At 35.0% G+C, this 22658-nt stretch overlaps 1 protein-coding gene across 2 annotated transcripts in view; it reads left to right on the forward strand.

The window, feature by feature from the left end:
* Nucleotides 1-22658, forward strand: part of LOC150083889 (tudor domain-containing protein 5-like) — a 286816-nt gene that overhangs the window by 153574 nt on the left and 110584 nt on the right. For both annotated transcript variants that reach the window (XM_090374933.1, XM_090374932.1), the window contains exons 13-16: nucleotides 4777-4905; nucleotides 9340-9635; nucleotides 16892-16972; nucleotides 20077-20197. In XM_090374933.1, coding sequence (XP_090231059.1) covers nucleotides 4777-4905; nucleotides 9340-9635; nucleotides 16892-16972; nucleotides 20077-20197 — 627 coding nt within the window. The remainder of the gene's footprint in view (nucleotides 1-4776; nucleotides 4906-9339; nucleotides 9636-16891; nucleotides 16973-20076; nucleotides 20198-22658) is intronic.

A 22658-nucleotide genomic window follows, 5' to 3' on the forward strand; every position in this document is an offset into this window, starting at 1 on the left:
TAGGAGTTTGGTAAATAAATTTGATGAATTTGAGGTATTGCTCAAAGCATCAAAGGCAGATATTGTTGGGATATCAGAGACAGAGTGTCACACAGATATAAGGAATGCAGAACTGGAATTTGGGGAGTACAACGTCTACAGAAAGGATAGACAGGATAGAAAGGGAGGAGGGGTTATGCTATTAGTTAAGAAACGCATAAAATCCAAGGAAGTGAAGCCAGTCGACATCGCTGGACAGTGCAGTGTCCTAAGCCTAAGCATTGGGAAATCAAAATTGAGAGTAGGAGTGTGCTATAGGCCTAATGACTCTGATGAGTATAATAAGAAACTGTACAGGGAAATAGTGGGCCAATAAATCAGAGAGTCTTCTAATGGGGGATTTTAATTTCCCAGATATTGACTGGAATTTGTGGGTTGGTCACTCACACACTAGCAAAGCTTTTGTGGATTTATTGGATGATTGTTTTCTACCTCAGCACGTTAGGGAGGCAACTAGAGGGATTTGATTATCAGTAGTGATTCTTCATGCATTAAGAATCTGCAGATAGAGGAACCACTAGGTGGCAGTGATCACAGTGTGCTGAAGTGGGATTTACTCAAAGAGGTAACTACCATCAGGGGTAAAGGGAAGGGTTATTACTTTCGTAAAGGCGACTACAATGTTTTGAGACAGTATTTAAATTCTATACAGTGGAACCAATTGATGATGTTACCAACAGCAAGTTCAAAATGGGAAGCATTCAAAGAACTTACCTTGGAAGCTACTAGGCTTTACATACCAACTAAGAAATATTGTTCAAGGTTTAAGCTTAAATGGATGTCAGGTGAACTAATGAGACATATGGCAGAGAAGAAAAATGCATGGGATACATATAAATTAACATGTGACACAGAAGCCTATGATAGATATAAGTTGATCTGTAACCAAGTTACAAAGGAGGTTAGGCGGGCGAAGGCAGATTACGAGAAATCTTTGGCAAGGGATGCAAAGGAAAACAGCAAAGAGTTATTTACTTATGTAAACTCTAGAAGGAAGGGGAATGAATCAGATTGGTCCACTTGGTATCGATTGTTACACTGTTGATGATCCTGCTCAGGTAGCTAACAAACAAAATGAATTTTGCATCGACATTCACACATGAGGAGTTATTAAGCGAGAGGAATGCCAGAGGTGTATTCAACTCTGGCAGTAAGCTAGATAATCTTGTAATAACTGAGAGTAAAGTGGAGGAGAAATTGTTGAAGATGAACACAAGAAAGGCACATAGGGTGGATGGGATCTATCCAGTTATATTAAAGGAGGCAGCAAAGGAAGTAAGCAAACCCTTAGCCATAATTATGAGAGCTTCCTTGGACTCAGGGGAGGTACCCAAGGACTGGAGATGTGTGCCAATGTGACCCCAATTCACAAAGGAGGATCAAAGGCTGACACAAGTAATTATAGACCTGTGAGTTTAATTTCTGTTCCAGGAAAATTAATGAAGGTACTGGTTAAAGAAGCACTGCAGGATCATCTAGACAAGACTTCAGGTATAGCTTGGACACAGCATGGTTTTGTTAAGGGGAAGTCTTGCCTCACCAATTTGATTGGATACTATGATGCAGTCACAAAAGAACTGAATGCAGGGAATAACTTTGATATTATATACTTGGATCTTAGAAAGGCTTTTGATACTGTTGCACATGGAAGACTGCTGCACAAATTGGAGCAGTGTGGCATTGGAGGCAAATTGCTGCTATGGATAAAGGGGTTGTTGAGGGGGAGAAGACAAGAGTGGTAATCAATGGACACTGCTAATCGTGGACTAATGTTATTAGTGGAGTCCCTCAGGGTTCAGTGTTGGTTCCATTGTTGTTTTCTGTATTTATAAATAATATTGATGATGGTATATCAAGCTTAATGTCCAAGTTTGCAGATAATACAAAAGTTGGCAGGGTTGTTAAGGACACTACTGATGCTATGCTGCTGCAACAGGATCTGGAAAGGTTGAGCAGATGGGCTGAGAGGTGGCAAATGAAGTTTAATATTGATAAATGTAAAGTACTACATATGGGAAACAGCAACCCCATAGTATCAACTCTGTGGTACTACACTGACAGTGGTAGAGAATGAAAAGGACCTGGGGGTAATTGTGCAGGCAGATATGAAGTTCTCTGAGCAGTGCAAATGGGCTGCAAGAGTAGCTCATTGTGTCTTATCAATGATATACAGGAATTTTTCTATCAGGGATAAAGAGGTGATTATTCCCTTGTATAAGGCAATGGTCAGGCCACACCTTGAGAAGGATGTAGAGCTGCTAAAACAGAGAAGTACAGAGAAGGTCAACAAGTTTAGTGAATGGAACAAAGGATTGCTCTTACGAAGAAAGGCTTAAGTTTTGCAAATTACAGTGTCTGGAGACTAGGCACCGGCGAGGTGATCTGATAGAGGTGTATAAAGCCTTGAATGGTTTGAGCATGCTCAATGCTGATAGGATTCTGCCTCTTGGTCAGAATAATCATCTGAGAGGGCAAAAATTCAAGTTGAGGAAAGACAGATGTAGGATAGATGTGTGGAAATTTGCCTTTAGCCAATGGGTAGTTGGTTGGTGGAACAGACTTCCATTCCTTGTTGTGGAAGTTGATAGCCTAAATAAATTTAAGGCTCGGCTGGACAGGTATTTCGAACGAATGGAGGGGTGAAGGGGAAGTTTTTTTTTTTTTTTTTTTCTGCCTGATGCTGCATAAGCTTGCTTTCTTGCATCATATGCCACTACTAATACTAATGCTAAAGTAAATCTCATCAGTACACTGTGATCACTGCTACTTAGTACTTCCTTTATCTGTAAATTCTTAATGCATAAATAATCACTGCTGATAATCAGATCAAGAGTGTTACTCCCTCTTGTTGCCTCTTTAATATGCTGCTGTAGAAAACAATCATCCAGTAAATCCACAAAAGCCTTGCTAGTGTGTGAGTGACCTACCCACAAGTTCCAGTTTATATCTGGGAAGTTAAAATCCCCCATTATAAGACACTGATTTACTGGCCCACTCTTATTTCTTTGTATAATTGTTCATTGTACTCGTCAGTCATTAGGCCTATAACAAACTCCTACCCTCAGTTTTGCTTTCCTAGTGCTTATGTCACATCAGACTGACTGAGTCCATCTCTATCACTGGATGCATTTCCTTAGATTTTGTGTTTCTTAACTAACAGCATAACCCCTCCTCCTTTCCTATGCAGTCTATCCTTTCTGTACACATTGTACTCCCCAAATTCCAATTCTGCATCCCTTATATGTGATGCAGAATTGGAATTTGGATGTCTTAACCAGCACTTCAAATTCATCAAATTTGTTTACTACATTCCTAGCATTGGTGTAAATGCAAGTATACATGCACCTGTTCTTACTCTTAGTTACTCTAACATGTCCAGGTATTTACTTGTTTCATGACGCCCCAGCAACTGGCTTTCTGGGCTGCTGCTCATTCCAATAGAAGCAGTGCAAGAATCATTTCCACCTCTGCCTGCAGCTACTGTTAACCTCTTAGTCTCTGAATCCCGTCCCCCAAACTAGCAGTTTTCCAACCCACCTAACATGGCCTAGATAGCAGCAGTTTGTTAACAGTAATCAAAGATTTTAAGTTAGTCTGATTATAGGTAAATGCATTAATTGACAGTACTTGGTCTACATTTGTGTGATCTTGGTAGATCACACATGATCTACTAAAATCATGTACTTGGTCTTTAGTATATGCAGTGTTTCTACCTTGATTTTACCTATAGTAGTAATGTGTCCATGTTTTGTGTTATTTATTTGTGCCCTTGTATAAAGAAGAGTAAAGGGCACCTTACACTGACTTGTGAGGTGGGGTATACATACCCTGAAGCAATTAACTGACCTTGTTAGTCAAGAACTTAAACAGCATAAATAATTAAATTTTTAATATATTGATATGTTAAATGTCAACATATTAGTTGTGGTATATTGCTAGTATCCACATATAGTTTTCAGTTATCATATGATTGATGTATTGATTTTATTGTTATTATTTACCAGCACCAGTTAGCATGAAAGCAGCAAAGCCAGTTGTGTTGCCAAGCATCACAGATTTTTTCTCTGTTCATAGAATACCAAATTTGTTTCTTCTAGTCAAAGTTTTGTTTGACAAAGAAACTTTTCAGCATTTCAAAGGTGGCAATAGCCTTTGCAGTTTCCGGAAAGTGCTTGCAATATAGGAATTCTTTCTGATAGTCGCAGTATCCCCATAATGGGCAAAAACCAAGAGCTGGTGTTACTAAAGTGAGAGATGTCATTAATTTCATCCAGTTGTATACTGAAGGGAAATGGTGTAGGTGACACTTCTGCCATGTGATCAAAATATTAGAAGAAATGGCCGTAATTCTGTTGTGGATGCCATTTGACAGAGGAACTGCTTCAGTTTCATCAAGGTCTCTCCACTCATGTGGCCTCAGTTAATTAATTTTCCTCATGAGTTGTATGACTTGCATTAGTTATTAAATTGGAAGAATGTTTCTGAATGCCATTTCACCTGTTCTGACTGAAAGACAAATCTATAATAAAGTGTTTCCATATTCTGATTGCTAAGAGTTAGCTTGTATGTTACTTTTGTTAGTGATTTATTGTGTTTTGACATTATTTACTTTAACCAATTTAATTATTATTTATGAGTAATTTTCATATTATTATTAAAAGTTAATTTTTATCCTCTAAATTTTGGATATGGTGGCTTTATTTCATTATATTAATTTGGGATTTATTTATTTATTAGGATGTTTTATCAGTTTATCTTTGTGATACAAGTGGTGAAGATGATATTCATATAAATGATGAATTAGTAAATGAAGGGCTTGCTGAGTTTACTTCTCCTAATGGACTTTCAAATGGAGTACAGGAAGAGGTGAGAGTATTTGGACTTGAGTAACTACTTTAGATCAACATGATAGTTAACAATTGAAAGAGGTGTCCATGTGTGTATGTAGCTGTAAGACAGTTTAATTGAATAACGAGCAGAATGTATATATATAATTTGAGAGTACTTGTTTACATTTTGTAATTTAAATACAGAAATATGCACTTAAGCAATCAGTCAATCAAAAATCAAATTATAATAGCATTATTTTCACCAGCTCTAATAACAAAGGTACTTTTTCTAGCCATATTTAATCTGTCATCAAGCATGATGTCTAATATAATGAGTGAGCTGGTTGAACTATTATTGAGTCCCCTTTTTGAACACTCAGTTCGATTATTTATGAATATTCAGATTAATGTTTTCACAAGCTGAGTGGTAGTATGGGATGATTTTCATGTAAAAAAAATTTGGAAGCTTATAAAACAACTATGTATGAATATTTCTCATTGTATCGTTTATTTTTATCCCCCCCACTGAATAATACACTATTGAAATTGAGTATCGTATTCATTATGTCATAATTATTGTTTAAAAAATGTATTTTGATAACACATGTCACATGGGATTATTCATTGATAGTTGGATACCTTTAATGTTTTGAAGATTCAACCGGGTATTTGATAGTAGGATCTATTTGATGTGCTTCTTGTACTAGTAGTTGTGGATGTTATCTATTTCTGGTGTTCGCCATTTGTGGGGTTTCCTGATAGACTGTTGTACTTCTTCCTCCTGAATCTTCCAATTTGTCGTCCTTTGTATGTTTTTGTTTTGTTTTTTTAGGTGTATTGGGGGGGGGGGGAAATAACCATTGTGCTAACTTTGCTGCTCCACAGATTACCTCATAACTCCTTGAGTGCCTTCTGGTTGGGAGGGGGTCCATTGCCTTCCTTCTCTTGTCCAGTGTTCCTCTAGAAGGCTCTCTGGTTTTCATCAAATATCCAGTTGTCTGTTTTCCTCTGGACACTCTCCCTATACCAGCAGTCTTGTATTGAGCTCAAGGTGTTTCTGCTTATGGGTATGTAGGTATTCTTTGATCTTCTGATTATAGGTCTCATGCCTGCTGTGGATGTTGTCTCTCTTGAGGATGGTCTTCACTTTTCTGACCAACTTCATACTTCTGTTACCCCATTGGTAATTGACCTGCCTTCATTCTTAGCTCTTCTATCTTTTGCTCTAGCTTTCTTTCCTAGGCTGCTGCTGGTGGTTCCTTGTCTTTGTGATTTGTGTTCTGTTGGTCTCTGGTTTCTCTTCTGTTCATCCTGGTGGCTGCTATAATGGCACAGTAATTGCCTGTGCAGACAGTGTCTAGTGTTACTTCATAGTTGTTGAGGTAATCCGGTATTATTCACCATTTGAGGTAGTCTGTGACTTGCCACAGGATTCTGTCTCTGCCCTGGTATCGTGTTGGTCTTTGTGGGGCCCATTCCCTCAAATTCTGCTATGGCCTTTCATTCTTCTTCCATTCTGAATATTAGTGACTTACCTATGTACACTTTGGCTGCTCTGGGTTGTAGTTCTTGTACTTGTTCCTTCTCCAGTTCTAGTTCGGTTGTGTCTGCGTTCTTTGTAGTTAGTCGCTTACATCCTGCTTGATTTTTTTTTTTTTTTCAAAGATTGCAGGAGCTATTGGGTTCTTTATCACAATTGTCCATCTCGGGTCTGCTGTTCACTGTTCAGTTACCTGAATAGTCAGGAACCATCAAACTACTTAGTGTAGTTTTATCCTGTATGCTGTCATGTTGGTCTCTAGCTTCATTACTTTGTATGCTCATATGATGAACATATTTATCATGCGAGCATACTACATTATTCACTTCAGTGCTCCATTTGTGTTGACAATGTCTTCCTTTTTGAATGGTCACTAGTGTATTTTCACAGGAAGCACTTCCAAGTGGTTGTGCTGGATGTTCTTGCCCTTCCCAATCCGACCCCTCTGCCCAAGGCCTGAATACAAGTGACTTTATCCCGCACCACACTTGCAGTATTTTCAATATTTCTACTTCTCATCTTCATCCAGCTGTGGAGGTAGACCAGTTCAGCTTTGACTTTTGCAGCCATTGGTGGGAGGTAGTTATTGGGAGTGACAGCAGATGATGTCACTCTCACCCTCAGCCATCACTTTGACTATTGTTGCAGGTAGGTCTGATGAAGTGACTTTGAGGTTTTTTTTTTTTTTTTTTTTGTGTATGTCAGGATTCTGACTCAGGTCCACCACAGCTATTATTTTAAAATATATTAATTCACATTTGATTTCATTGCTTCTGAAATTTGGATAACCTGCTTCTAAAAAAAAAAAAAAATAATAATAATAATTTAAAGTTTTTTTTTCTCTTCTCAATATAGAATATTTGTTCTAGACAGTGTAAAATGTGGCTTGCTTTTCTATTTCCAGGTCTTAAATGTTATAAAAATCTTAAATGGGTTCCTCCTAATTCCCTGTTTTTCTTCTTAGGATTTATTCCATTGTTACAATGATTCTCCTCAACCTAACATCATCGAAAAGTCCTTCCTTTATTCTTTTTTTTCCAATCTCTGTCCACCAATCCTCTTCTATTCATGGCTGCTCTTACACCCTTTATCCACATCCTTCTTGGTCTTCCTCTCTTTTTTCCCTCTCCATGGTATCCATTCCATGTCTCCTGAGTGATGTCATCATCCATTCTGTTCACATGATCAAACCACTCCAATCTTTTTCTCCTCTATTTTTTTTTTATTAATGATGGTTTTTTGGACATTCATTGTTTTCTAATTTTTTGATTTCTAATTTTTTCAGTCCTAGACTTTCTTGCTGATCTTTGCCAAAAATCCATCTCAATGGCCAGTAGTTTATTTTTTTGTCTTTCAGTTTAGGTCCAAGTCTCACATCCATATAATAAAACACTTTGTAATATTGCATTATATATATGATGTTTAGTTTTGTTAATAATATTTTTATTCCATATCACAGAATTAAACATTCCTATGACCTTTCTACCTTCACCCAGTCTTCTCTCAATTTCCTGCGCAGATGAGATCCATCAGCTTGAATAGCTGCACCCAGGTATTTAAATTTCTGTACAGTTTTCACCTGTATCCATCTAAAGCCAGACCCTCCTCACTTCGATTCATGTACTCTGTCTTATTAAAATTAACTCTCAGTCCCCATGTTTTATATTCTTTTAGTAACTTTTTGCCCATGTAGTTTACATCATCATCATCCTGTGCTACCACAAATTAGTCATCTGCAAACAGTAGATTGTAAAGGTACTTATTTTAATCAAGGGAACACCCATTGAACTGCACTTTTGTGACTATGGTCTTAGGTACAGCTTAAAGTAGGTGACAAACAGCATCCTTGAAGTAGTCTTTGGAAGTCTTAAATTTTCTTGATATTTTTGAACCAATTTTTATACAGCATGCATTGTTCTTGTAAATTCTTCTAATTATTTCAATTAATGGCTGGCTTATTGACATTTTTTCCATAGCCTTCCCCAAAAGATTTCTTAGCACATTATCATATGCTTTCTCTAAGTCTATGAACAGCATACCTACATCTTGGTTTGTAGCCTGATATTTTTCCAGAATTTGCTTAACTAATAATAACTAATTCTCTGTTGCAACTTAAATTCCTGGCTACATTTGTTAATCTAATGTGTCTGATTATTGAAAAGCAATTGAGATCTGGAATAATATTTAATTTTCTGTTTTCCTTAGATATACTTGGCAAAAACCCCTTCCTGAGACAAGTCTGTTCTGCTGCTGAATCAGCAGAATAGACTTGTCTTCATAGATAGATTTTTTGTCTTTTCCTGTTGTTTTTATTTCCCATAACATCTTATCTTTTTCTCCTGTAGCATATAAAACAGTGTAAAAATGAAGCTGTAAACTTAAGGGCTCAGTGATATGATTTGTATAAGTTGCTGTTGACTGTCATTTGAAAGATATTTTCGGGTTCTTGAACATTTGTATTTAAATATTAGTAATTTGTATGTAATTAGTAATGTCCTTGCAACTTTTTCTTTTTTTTTGTGTTGTTTCTTGTTATATGTTAATTAAAACATTTAATGTAATTTTCCTATATTTGTTTCTCACCCACCCCCCTCCCCACTAAATGTTTTAAATATTCCTGATTGAAATTGTTGCTGAATTAGCAACAGCTTCAGTTTCAGACCTGTCTGACCTTGGCCATACAAGACAGCTTCACATGGAGAAGATTTAATTTTTTTACCCCTGTGAGAATCAGATATTTATTCATTAATAAAATTGGAAATTAGTAAGTCTTCTGTAAAGAGCATTGTTTCTGATAGAGCTATCACATTAATTATGATAGTTTCATCAGAAACAATACTCATTATCAGAAGCTGTGTTTGATTCTTATTTTGCTGCTACCACAAATTCATTTTCATTCTGTATTTTTTTCTTCCCCTTCTTCCCAAACAGGTGAATGTTTGCTCAGATGCTCAGAAACAAGACTTGCAAAATTTATTTGCAAATCTGATTTTACAAAGTTCAAAGGGCAATCCAAATTTGAACAATTTAGTAACTCCAGAAACATTTGGTAAAATTGCTGATAACAGCAAGCATCTGCTAGCTGCTAACAATTCTCAGCATGGTGTTTCTGATTCATCATTAATTGCTTTTATATCAGATGTTCTGAATCGTATGACATCTTCAACATCTGCAAACCAAAGCCCTACAGCTGGAAGGCCACACAGTTCAGGGCATGACTCTGATGAGTAAGTTGCATGTGAATTATTATTTACATCATTAGAATTACTTGTAACTTTATTAAGAATAGTTCAGTTTATTTTCTTTATAATAAATTTTACAACTAATTTAAAAACTAACCAATTTCTTCAGGTAGTAACAACATTTTGGATATTAACAATAGTATATTATATGACATTTAGATATACATATTGTTATTATCTAATATAACATTAGATAATAACAATAGTCATAAGGATTGCATTTCCAAAAAATTCTTTAAATGTTAGGAAAAGATAGTGAAGCATTGATATTGAAGCATTGAGGCTTGGGAAAAACATTTCTCTTTTGGTATGTTTTGAAAGCTAATTATTCTGGTTATTCACAACTGGTATACGACATACCATACACTAATTTAATGAACTGAGCCATTTGATTTTATGATGTAATTTTTTTTTTTATAAATGTTTTCATTTTAATTCACTCCTGTACATATTTATATATGCTTTTTGGATATTTATATATGCTTTTTGATATTGTAGAAACAGTACTATTTATAATCTGTATGATTTGCATAATAATGGCCAGTAAAAATTACTGACTGAAAAAAATAAAATAAAATAAATGAGAACCATTCATATTTTGAGCTGCAACACAGTTTTTATATATATATATATATATATATATATATATATTTTTTTTTTTTTTTTTAAACTTAACTCCTAAAATTATTTTTCTGTCATCTAACTGCCTTTCATGATTATCTTTGAAATGTACTGGAAGTCATGGCTGCATTTTTTTGGTGGAAAGCTTTCAACAATCACCTGGGCATCTCCAATACCATCACAATTACTTGAAGGTTAAGAAAATGGTGAGAATGCATGCATGGTGGGGTTTGGGTGGTGTTGAAAAGCTTTAGCCCAATATAATTTGCAAAAGTTTTTGTGAAAGACAGTTTTGTCAATGTTGTGTGGCTCTTGTGTTCACAGAAAATATCAGGTTTGTAACTATATTCTTCTCCTAGAGGGCATTGAGATTGTAGAAATGAATGAAAACATGGTGACTATTGAGAGAGCAGTACAGTACCTTCCTTCATTTAAAGGGAATGTTGCCTAAACAAATTCATGAAGACTTGCCGCAAACATTAGGGGAACTTTGCCTTCCATATGCCATGGTCAAAAACTAGGTTGCAGAATTTAAGTGCGGACAAGACAGTGTTGAAGATGTACCCTGCAGTGGAATGTCTGTTACCACGTAAACACCTACAGATGTGGATGCCATTCATGACTGATTGTTCAAGACTGCATTGAAGCACATGCAATATTCAACTTCTCCCACGAGTGAATTTACAATATCGTGGTGATTATTTTTTTTTAGGAATGAAGATTTCTTTAATTACAACACCTTTATTACAACAGAGTTGTGTCGAACCCATGACCACCAAATACGGAGGATGCGGAAAGGTCAGGAAATGACCACTGCATATCCCCGAAGCAATATGGCCTTAGTTGCTAATGCTCCTAAAAACCAAACAACAACAACGGAGTTGTTAAAATATTCAGCATTGTATATGCAGCAGGAAACTAAATTAAACAGGTTTGGTATAAATAAAGTAGGTAGTACATCTGATCTCCATATATAGCACATTGACAAACAACAGTTTTCATGTAATACTTCTGACAGGCACAATATGGCCACATTTACATTTTAGGTGAGTTTGCATCAGCTGCTCCCTAGGCTTCTGCCTATGTGCAGCTTTGAACTCTCATCGGCAAAATAGCACAACTATTGTCAGTTGGCTAGTATAAAAACTCAATAACAGAGACCCTCCCCAACAGGAGCATCCTAAAATGTAAAGTAAAATAAATAAACAAAAAAGGCAGCAGCGACCATTAGCCTCGTGGTGGGGACAGACCATTACACCCCACTATGAGTTACCATCCCCATCATGAAGAGATTGACTCTACTACTATCAACAAAACTGATCATAAAAATCATAAAACTCTCTACAGTCAAGAAGTCTTGAAATTGTATCTTCGTATAGAGAGTCCCTTTTCTCAAGTTGAACCCTTAAATCTGCATAAATTGGACAATACAACATAATGTAGATGCCAGTCTCTGGCTCACCACATGAATGCAAATCTGAAGCTGAAAAAGCCTGGTCCTTAAACCATGCCCAGTGAAGATGCAACGTGCCAACAGCCAAAACTGATCCATGTCTTGTGACTCAGACTTACAATCAAACAAGGGAAGGAAAGTATACAAGTGTCTTCCCTTCTCAGAATTAGTCCATTAATTCTGTCAAATGGTGTCTAACTCATCACAGATCTGTCTCTGCTCAGATGCTATGACTGGGCCATCAGCTGCCATGCCATCCAGAAATTCACAGATGGCCAAAGTCTGTCTGTAAGTTCCTCATTTCAAACAAAATGTCAAGCATGACTTGAACATGAGCACTTGTGTGAGAATCTTCACTTGTGGGAACACAGTGCTTCTGTGGCCACTGTTCTACAGGTTTGGGTCATACCCAGAAGAGTGAACCTTTTGTGCTGAAAGAAGGTATTTTTGCACGGTAGTGTTGTCCTACTGCATAAGTCACAATCAGGGCAAAAATATTATCATAAAGGAGATGGAGGGCTCTTCCCTCCATCAGTGTGGGTAACTCTTCAGAGCTTGCTGTAGAGTCTCTTAACCTTCTCCCTGATGTAGTGTTTGTGAGTTGTAAAACTCAATTACTCATCTAGGCACACAGAGATACATTACCTGCCTGACTGTCCTCAGTCAGAAAGTTCCAGCATGAACAATAGGTGGACTAGTCACACTAAGCCACCCCTTCAGAGGCAGCAAAGGACTTATGTGCAGAGACCTCAAGTTTATGTAGGCTGGTCCATGATAGAATTGACTCAATGGGTAGCTACCTTATTTTCAATCTCCTCTCGGGAGTTTCTCCCCAAAAGTAAATGAAGATAATCTGCATAAACAATAATTGTTGCCCCATCCACATTACACACGTTCAAAAAGTGATTGAGGACAATGTTCCAAAGGGCAGGTCCTATGATTGGCCACTGAGGACAGTCACATTGTGGTATCAGCTGTTGTTCTATGAACATTGTCCTGGCTACAGCCTGCCACAGGTGTAGATAACCTTTCAGAAGGTGATACAGATCACACAGGCAAGAGTATGCCATAACCCTGCAGAGGACCATCTCCCATTACAGGGCATCAAACAGTCCTTTAAAGTTCACGGGCATATTGACCAGGGCATATCTATCATAACCAAGGTGTAAATGGAATCTTTTAAAACCTTCTGCAGAGGAAACCTTTTTAAATCCAAATTGTCTATCTGAGGCCTGAGCACCATAATGTTTCATTAGGTGCCCAAGATGGGCTTCTCCATGCTCTTGAGAAGAACTCTCAAATCTCTCTCTCACTCTCTCACTCACTCACTATAGAGATCAAGCAATTAGCCAGGATAAGTGTCATTGCACTTTTTAAGAATGACTGCCTCCAGGAAGTCATCCCCACTAGCTTTCCCATCTTTGGTCTGCTGGAGGGCTATAGCAAGCTTAGCTGGAATGAAAGGAGCCTCACTCCATTCATCACAGCAAGCTCTGTTCTGGTTTACTATTTTTAGCTGTTGCTCATTATCTCTACCATTAAGCACAAAAAGCTCATCTAAAATATTTTTTACTGAACCAGACCTCATTAATGTCAGTAATCAGATGGTTTATGAAGCCCCAGGGATCAGCTCACCCCTGAGACTGCACAGACTATCTCTGAGAGTCTCTTTTGGAGACAAAGATCTTCATATTGTGCAAAGATAAAACAAACCAATGCAGTATATAAAAGTACAGTACAGTATTCTACCATAAAAGTATGTTATTGATAATAAGCAGCCTCGTGTTTGTATTAACCTCCTGAGTGCACTGTGATTTAAGCTTGTGTGACTGCCAGTTATGATTAATGATTGTATTCACGATTTATTGTAAACTCCTCTGGAACTGGTGGTCATACTGGCATATGAACAAGAACATTTATTTCAGTTGTTGGATAAAAATTTGTGTAATTCATCTTGTGAATGCTGATTTTATGCTAACCTACACTGGCTGATTTTTGCCAGTGTAGGTTAGCATTTCTAACCTACACTGGCAAGTAAGGATTTATTTACAAAATTTCATTTTCTTCCATAATTTTTTTCTGTAGTTAACTGGGTCATCTGTTATTGCTTCAAATGAATAAAATGTTCTTCATGAAAATTTGCATTAAGATGAAACTGAGTTCATAGATGAAACAAAATAGAGTTCATAGAGTTTATTCTTATTGCTTTTTTTACTTATTTTTTGGTGTAAAGTGAAAGATGAAATTAATACATTCTAGACCTGCTGTCTCCACAGAAATTTAAGTAGCTTTCCACCATTTCATCTGTTTACACAAACTTTTGTGGTAGTTCTCAACACTAAAATTTAAACATCTCCCTATCCCAAGCTGATCTGGTGATATGGTTATAACTCTGTGGCAGTAGTATTCAGAATGACATACTACTTTATAGCTTTGACATATCAGTCAGTTCAATATGGGCATTCTTCCCAGCCATAATATTAATTATTGGCTGGGAAGAATGCCCATATTGAACACATGAAATAAATCCATGAGGATACAGTATAAATTATTATACCATGATTGCCCATATAGTACCATCAAGAACTGGGTATGTCTCACATTGCAAATATTCCAGTTTTTGAAAATCGGTCTACTACTTTATAGCTTTGCCATATCAGTCAGTTGAATGACATACTTCTTTATGTAGCACAGTGGAAAAAAGTTGCAGTAAAACTAATTGTGAAATACCCTTCAGCTAATTTAGTTTTCATGCTGTCCTAATTAAAGTTGAATATGAATGGCTGGGGTTGTCATTCTTTATCATGTTCCTTCAATCAGTAAGATTCATTTCATAATGGAATGCTGTCAACAATTTAACATCCATACTAAGGGTCCATTGTACTATAACCTTTGTCAAAAGTTGTGGAAGTTTTTGGCAAGTTACAGCCATAGTACATAACTATGAAACAAAACTCTCAGTTAACTTCAAAAATACTAAATTGATCTGTAAATTACTAGTTGCAAAGTCAGATTTTTAGTTACCATTGCAGGCCTGGTGATGAAATTTGTTGAAATTTGTTCAGGGTTATTAACAGTCACACTAGTGTGAAGGTAAGTAGAGGATTTTGTTCTGGATTTTGTAGCAATCTTGTGCAATTCACTCAAGTGGGACCAGATTATTAGTTCCCTCAATGTTGATTTCCAAATGTAATTCTTAGTCATTGTTGTTGGAAGATAAGTGTCATAGTAATAGCATCAGTTTTGCCTAACTAAGACTAGGCAAAGCTTCCATTTTGAGACCTACTATACATGTAACATAAAACAAATGCTCTTATCTGAACAAAGTAACCTATAAAATATATCAGAACAAATGTGACAAAATTCCATTAACTAAAAAAACCTCATGCCTAAATAAACTGAAAAATAAAAAAAAATAAAAAAAAACAGAAAAAAGAAAGAAAACATGTCTGAATTTTTAAGTGACATCCATCCCAAGATTGAAATAAAAACTTTCCTGTTTAATGGATTAAAACCAAAGGAATGTAGTAATTGAACATTTGTGAAATTTAACCTCATTCAAGCATTCCATTGATATATCAGAAGTAATAGGATTACTGTGAAATTTAACTTCATTCTGGCATTCCATTGCATTACTTCAGATGTTATGAGAATAATAGGATGACTAAAATGACAAAAAAAAAAAAAAAAAAGAAAGAAAGAAGAGAGAACCTTCTCCTTGTTGCTTAATAGTTTTTGAAGAGAAATAGATTAGAATATTAGTAAAGCGACAAGCATATGGAGAAAAAGATTAAAGTTTTCCACTTAAATCTGGGTCAGTAGTGACTCCCTGAACTAAGAGGACCAGTTTGTGAAACAATGGTAATTTCCATAATATTAATTATTGGCTGGGAAGAATGCTCATATTGAACACATGAAATAAATCCATGAGGATACAGTATAAATTATTATACCATGATTGCCCATATAGTACCATCAAGAACTGGCCTCTGAATTTCAAAGAGCTCCAAGAGTCACAAAAGAAGTACCCAGATTTAGGCGACCTGTGACTGTGTCAATTGCAGAAAACATTTATGACCTGATTTTGAAAGATTGTCATATTTGGGTCATATTTATGTCATATATAGGAGAGACATAAAACATCCAGTGAATGTGTCCATAAAACTGTTCACAAAGAACTAAATAAAAAAAATAAAATTCATCGAAATTGGTACCAAAAGAATTGAGTGCATAAATCACCCTCTCCAAAAGGTGTGCTGATTTGTATAAAGACAATTCTTGCAAAATTTGCCTAGGATTCAAACAATTTTGTCAACTAATTGGTGACCACGGATGAAACTTTGATTCAGTTCTATGATCCAGAGACTAAACAATGGTCCATGGAGTGGCATTATGATGATCTTGTTATGAGAAATTTTGAAGAGGGCACATTGGTTATCAGAAGTAATAGCATCAGTTTTTTCTGGGACAAGGAAGAGGTGATATTCATTGATAACCCTCAAAAGGGTTTATATATATTATGGATGAACATTATTCTTTCTTTCTGCTGAAATTTCATAGGCAATTAACAGTCAGACATCATGGGGGAACTCTCCAGAGGAACCCTCTTCCTGCATGACAGTGCTCCCAGTCATCTAATGTAACCTTGGAGACAGTTAGTGATTTTGATTATGGTTGTCACTTCCATTCTGTTCACCATATTTAGTCCCTTCAGTTTACCTTTTTCCTGCACTGAAAAACATTTGAAAGCAGTGCTGTGGAACAAATGGTATTATTCAGACATCTGAGATGTGAATATAAAATAAGTGTATTTGTATGTTAAATTTTTGGGAAATGAAAAATTGAGTTTCTCAATTAATGGAAGCTTTCTTTCTCTGTCTCTTTCTCATTTTGGAATTCAGTATTTTGAAATTTAAAATGAAAGTTACTCTTTCATTTGATATTTCTCTGATATTCTAGGTTTTATTTATGTACTTATAAATGGTATCTACTTTTAATATTTAAATTAAACTGAATGAAGAGACTTATGCCAATATTTTCAATATTGAGGTAAGCCTCTTCATTCAGTTTAATTATTTATAATGTGAAACAAAATGAACCTTGTTGTTCTTATATATTTTAATACTACTTATAATATATTGTTTATAATAGTCATTTTCATTTCTAGAGAAATTTTTGAATCAGATGATGAAGCACTAACAGAGTTATGCAATGAACATGTTCCTGAAAAAAAGCGCTATGTTAAAAGGTAACTTTAATGCAAATATGTTGTTAATTTTGTCTCATTTTTATATTGTAATGATTTCTTCCCTTTGTCAAATGCATATTAAATATGTTTTAGTCGATTATAAATAAAATTTTTGTTAAGTAATGTATTGTGTTAAAATTAATTTTTTTAGTTTTTATTGTGTTACAATTATTATTATTATTATTATTTTTAAATTTTTTTTAGTGTGTGATATATGATCAATGACCCATTGATCATATATCACAGTTCACTTTAAATTTCTAAACATACTTAAAACAACGATTGAAAAGCATCTTTTGAAAAGGTTAAGACAGATGTAGTTTTGTTCTAAGTTTATGTTGGAGTTTTCCAACCTACATTTTCCCATGTGTTTAGGTGATAGTGCAGTGCAGAACTGAAAATAAAAATTGCCTTCACTTTGAGGATTTGTATCCTGAGAGTGCATAGTTTGAGATTTTTGCATAGTGACATTTTAGAAGTTGTATATGGCACGTAAGACCATCTCGTCCCACTTATAGAACTCATACTTAGAACTCAAGGCCATATAATTTAATTTGGTTTTGGTGTAAATTCATTTTTGAATTTACAGGAATTCAGTAATTCAGTTAGATGACAGTTACATGTAGATGACAGGAATTCAGTAAGAAATCCAGAAACAGCAATTTTGAAGTAGTCCTATTGTGTAGAAGTTTAACTTATTTTATGCACTTTAAACACAATGAAATTCACTTAACCAACAAAGCACATAATTTAAATAATGTCATGTACATTTAATTAAATGGAGACAAACATTCTTGTAAAAAAAAATGTGGAAGTACAGAAAATGTCTGCTGTGACATATTTTGTTTTGTGATCCTATATGTGTGAAAGGGTTTCAACTCTTTATACACAGTTTAGCCCTTTTAAAATTTCCTTGACTTCCCAACCAAGATTACCTTATTTTATCTTGGTATCACTTAGACTGCAAAATTTTTTCCCTGAAGTGAATAACAAGGAGAGCATGGCTTTCCTTGTTATTCACTCCTTTCCTTGCAGCTCTTTCTCAAGACCAACTTGATATGTAGTGGTGGCAGGTACAGCCCCCACACAACAAATGCTTGTGGATTTTACCTTATAGTAATAAAAAATATTATCATCTTGAACTTTGAAGTATAGTATACACAGTAATATACATACATGTCCTTTGGAATTAAGGCATATTTGCACTCTGTAAGTAGTTGACGGAATTGGGAGAAATTTGTTAGGTCATAGGATTGTCTATTGCAGCTGTGGGCAAAAATTAGTGACTTGATAATTAACAGTGAGGAACTGAAAGAGTTTCACATTCCTATGATCCTTACATGAAGCATTAAGTTGAGTTGTTGCATTTTTAGTTTGCATTATCTAAATAGTATACAGATACACCAAAAATTTTGGATTACCTGATGAATTCATAAGCATTTTTAGATAACCATCTATTAATCCAGCATGTATAATAATCTGGTATTGCTGTGATCCTGTGGATACTGGATTCTGCAGATTCACCAGAGGCTGGTGGCAAACACTTGTTTTCCAGAAACAAGACTTAGAAAAAAATCTAATGCAAAAACCAGTCCTTTACTATTTAGTTATTCTAATCAGCTCAACTATCTCACTCATGTGGGAAGCATTATGTGATAATTAATTCTTTTACAACTGATTATAATGTTACGTTGTACACTTAAAATACCTAGCCTAAAAATTTTTCATAAATGTTATTACTTCTTTAATTTCCCAAAGACTTTTATTAAGTATAACAAACTTTTCCATCAACAGCATTGCCTATTGAAAATGAACTGAACTAATCTGAAAGCTTCAAGAATTAGTTCTAATATATATTATTTTAGATATTAAGAAATAGATTTTTTTTACATGTTATATCAGTGTATTATCTTCATACTATAGTTACTTGTCTGCATGGTTTCAAAACTTTAATGATATTAAAGCTTTAATCACCACTCTATAAACATTATAGCTCTATCTTGTACTTTAATACCATGTTATTCATTTTTTGCATGTAACACTATGGTGCACAACACAAAAGAAAAAAGAAAGTGTACTCAACAGAAAAAAACCTTAAATTTTATGTTGTGCTTATTTTTTGGGGTTTCCAAATGCATTGAACATAACAAGTAGTGATTGGTTATTGAGTAAAAGATAAAGCTTAAATGTTGTAAGAATGGAAGTAGTTCAAGTTTGAAAAAAGATATCAAAATGCATCTCTATTTTGAAGAAATGGAACATCTGTTTTGAAGTTTTCACTAATTTAATAAATGTTTTTCTGGAAGAATGGAGAAAGATTTACTGTAGGAGGTTTTTTTTTTGTGATTTTTTCATCACATTATAGGAATTTTGGCATCTAAAGAGACTTTAAAATAAGATATTATCACACTGATAATGGTCATTAATAAAGTTGTATGCATCAACATAAGGGTTTTTATTTAGAACAGTGCATGAAAAAGCAATTTTCATGCAAAAGGCAGTACAGTTAAAAAGGATCAAAGGAATAATGCATGCCTACAAATGTCATTGTAATTTTTCAACATATTCTTGAAATATTTAAATTCTGTTTTATCTTTAGATTTAGACAGGTGGCCACCATTAGTTATTAAATTAATTGTGCTTAGAATAGTTTAAAATATCTTGCTATGCTAAAACTTTTAGATACCAAGTTGTCTAAAATATATTCATGTGTTTCATAAACTGTGTATATTGCATAAGAAGACAATATGGTTGCTTGTTCTTCCTGCAGCAGTTTTTGTCATGCTACTTAATTACACAAAAAGTTCAGTTTCGGTTCACTTAGGTGACTGAGTGAACTTAGACAATTAATTTAAAAAAAGTTTGCAAAATGATTTAAAGATATTCTTTCTGATGCAGTGGAGTTTTCACTCTATAAAGGTTTAGAATTTTTTCATTTGGAACGTTTGCTTTTTACTTTTTAAATTTTTACTTTTGGAAGCTATATAACTAAATTGTTTCAGTATTAGTAATTCTTAGTTTATTGTATGCCATCTTTTGAGATAGTAAAAAGCATATTATTATTATTATTTAATCCTTTATCCTGTGTCTTCCTTTTTTAATAGGCTGTACCTGAAAGATGGATATCAAGTGCATGTAATCAATTACAAGAGTAAACTTTATATGTCCAGTGGTGATATCTCATCTCTGTTTTGGAAAGGTGGTGCCGAGCAACTCTATAGAAGGGTATTTGCATTTTCAGATATTTGCCTAGTTTGTAAATTGATATACAGGAACTCCCTGACTTACGTAAGGGTTGTGTTCCGTGGAACACTATATAAGTCAGAATTTCCCTCATGCTTGTGCAGCACTTGCAACTGTGCTTGCTGAATTGATTGAATCAAAAAAGAAATGTTCAACAATAATGTAAATAGAATTATTTATTGTATTTATTCAATTTTTTATCTTATGCATAGGAAAGATTACAAAAGTGTGCAATTTAAAAAATTTCAAAATTATAAAATTCCAAAAAAAAGAGAGGAGACAGGCCATAACGTCAGTAAGTTTTACTTCTTGAGCATCATTGCCAGAATCAACGTCTTCAGCTCATAAGCAAACTGCTGTGGAAATTTGAGGGCTGTGGAGATTTAGGAGTCGGCCGCTCAACCTTACGAAAGAACATATCAATGGATGACTGGATAGTGGTTTTTTACTTTTCATCGTAGATTTCTTTGTAGCAAGCAAGCATATCATTCACTCCTCTGTTAACTTTTAAGAATCGTTTGCTGTCAGTATCCATCTTCTGAAACCTCTCCATTGCCGATGCAATTTCACAAAATGCCATTCCCATTATCTCTGATGATGAAGCATCTCAGCTCCTCATTTTGTTCATCTTGAGCTTTGTCAGCATTTTCACTTTCGCTGTCTGCAAGTCAATAAGTTCTTTGTTAGATAATTCCTTCTCTTTTTCCTCTATTAACTCCTCCACATCTTTGGCATCAGCCTCCAACTGAAGTAGTTCTGCAACCTTTACAATCTTATCTGTAACCTCTTCATATGATTAGTCTTTTTCAAATCCTTCGAAACCTTTTACGTGCCGTGGGCATATTTTCTTCCATTTAAACAAGTTTTAGAAATTTCTCCCCAGGCCTTATTAATGTTTGAGATGGCATGGTAAATAATGTAAGATTTCCAAAAATCTCTTAATGTAAAATTTTTCTCATCTGTACTCAGACAATATCTGAGCAAATGTTGTGTGTGTATAGCATGCTTTTAAATTTGAAATAACACCCTGATCCATAGGTTGGATGAGTGAAGTTGTGTTTGGCGGTAGAAATATGACTCTCACATTCAAATTGAAATCATCTAGATGCGTAGGATGTCCAGGAGCATTATCTAATAGAAGCAAAATCTTGAAAAGAACATCATTGTCTTTACAATATTTTTCAACCTCAGGAATGAAACAGCATTTAAACCAATCCTCAAAGAGATATTGTTATCCATGCTCTCTGATTCAACCGGAATTGCATGAATAGGGTGGCATTATTGATGACCTTAAATGCACGAGGATTTCCGGAATGGTACACAAGCAGTGGTATTAATCTGTAATCTCCCGCTGCATTACCCCCAAGCAAGAATGTGGCCCTATCTTTTGAAGCCTTGAAACCTGGCATTGTCTTTTCCTCTTTGGCAATGTATATTCGATCCGGAATTTTTTTCCAATACAGAGCAGTTTCGTCAACATTAAAAATTTTCTGCGTTGAAATTTGAAGTCGCCTTCATCAATAATTTTTTCCAACACATTGCAATTTCTGTGCAGCTGCAGAATCGCACTGGCGACTTCACCATATACTTTTAATGTTTTGGAAACTAGTGTGATGCTTGAACCTATTAAACAACCCTTTGCTTGCCATGAACTTGGCTTGGGGTTTGCTGTACATATCCTTAATATCTTCATAAATACTTCTTGCTTTTGCTTGAATGGCCATTGGACTCATGGGCACTTGCTTCTGAATCTGAAGCAAGTGCCCATCTGTTCCCTCTTCGATATAGCACCTGAACACTGTTTTGTGATCACTGTTGATCTTAAGTGCGTTGATTCTTTGACATGTTCTTTTATACGTGCACTGTCCTTTAAAATAGTATTCACTGTTGAAGCAGCAAGATCTAATTCCCTTGCAATAGATGACAAACTTTGTCCTGCTTTGTACTTCTTAATCATCTTCATTTCTAAATAAATTTTGTTTTGTTTCTTAGCACTGCCAGCACTTGCACTTTCCATTGTTCCCTTTCCCTTCATCATTGTAATATGTAATATGTAAATAGGAATGAAGAGAAGTTTCTGAAATTTTTTTTTTTTTTTTTTTTTTTTATATATATATATATATATATATATATATATGATTGAAGATTTTGGTAAAGGGGAACATGTTTCACCATAATAGCGTAAAAAACGACTCAATTGCAGTTATCGGTATTATCGCAAATGCAATAAAATCGAGTTTACTACCCATTTATAATTAGATGCAATAACAGAAAAGCCAAATAAACTAAAAAGTGCAAATTGTTTTATGGTCGTGACCTCCAGAAACGTGCTTTAGAAAAATATCACAAGGGCATTGAAAAAATTGATTCTTATAATGGGAACATATGATAACGATGAAAGTGTAGTGAAATTTCCATTATAAATATGACCTTTTAGAGAGAT

Source organism: Mastigoproctus giganteus, chromosome 6 (genome assembly GCF_048544385.1).
Source record: "Mastigoproctus giganteus isolate SK-2022 chromosome 6, ASM4854438v1, whole genome shotgun sequence".
In the NCBI taxonomy this organism is placed as follows: Eukaryota; Metazoa; Arthropoda; class Arachnida; order Uropygi; family Thelyphonidae; genus Mastigoproctus; species Mastigoproctus giganteus.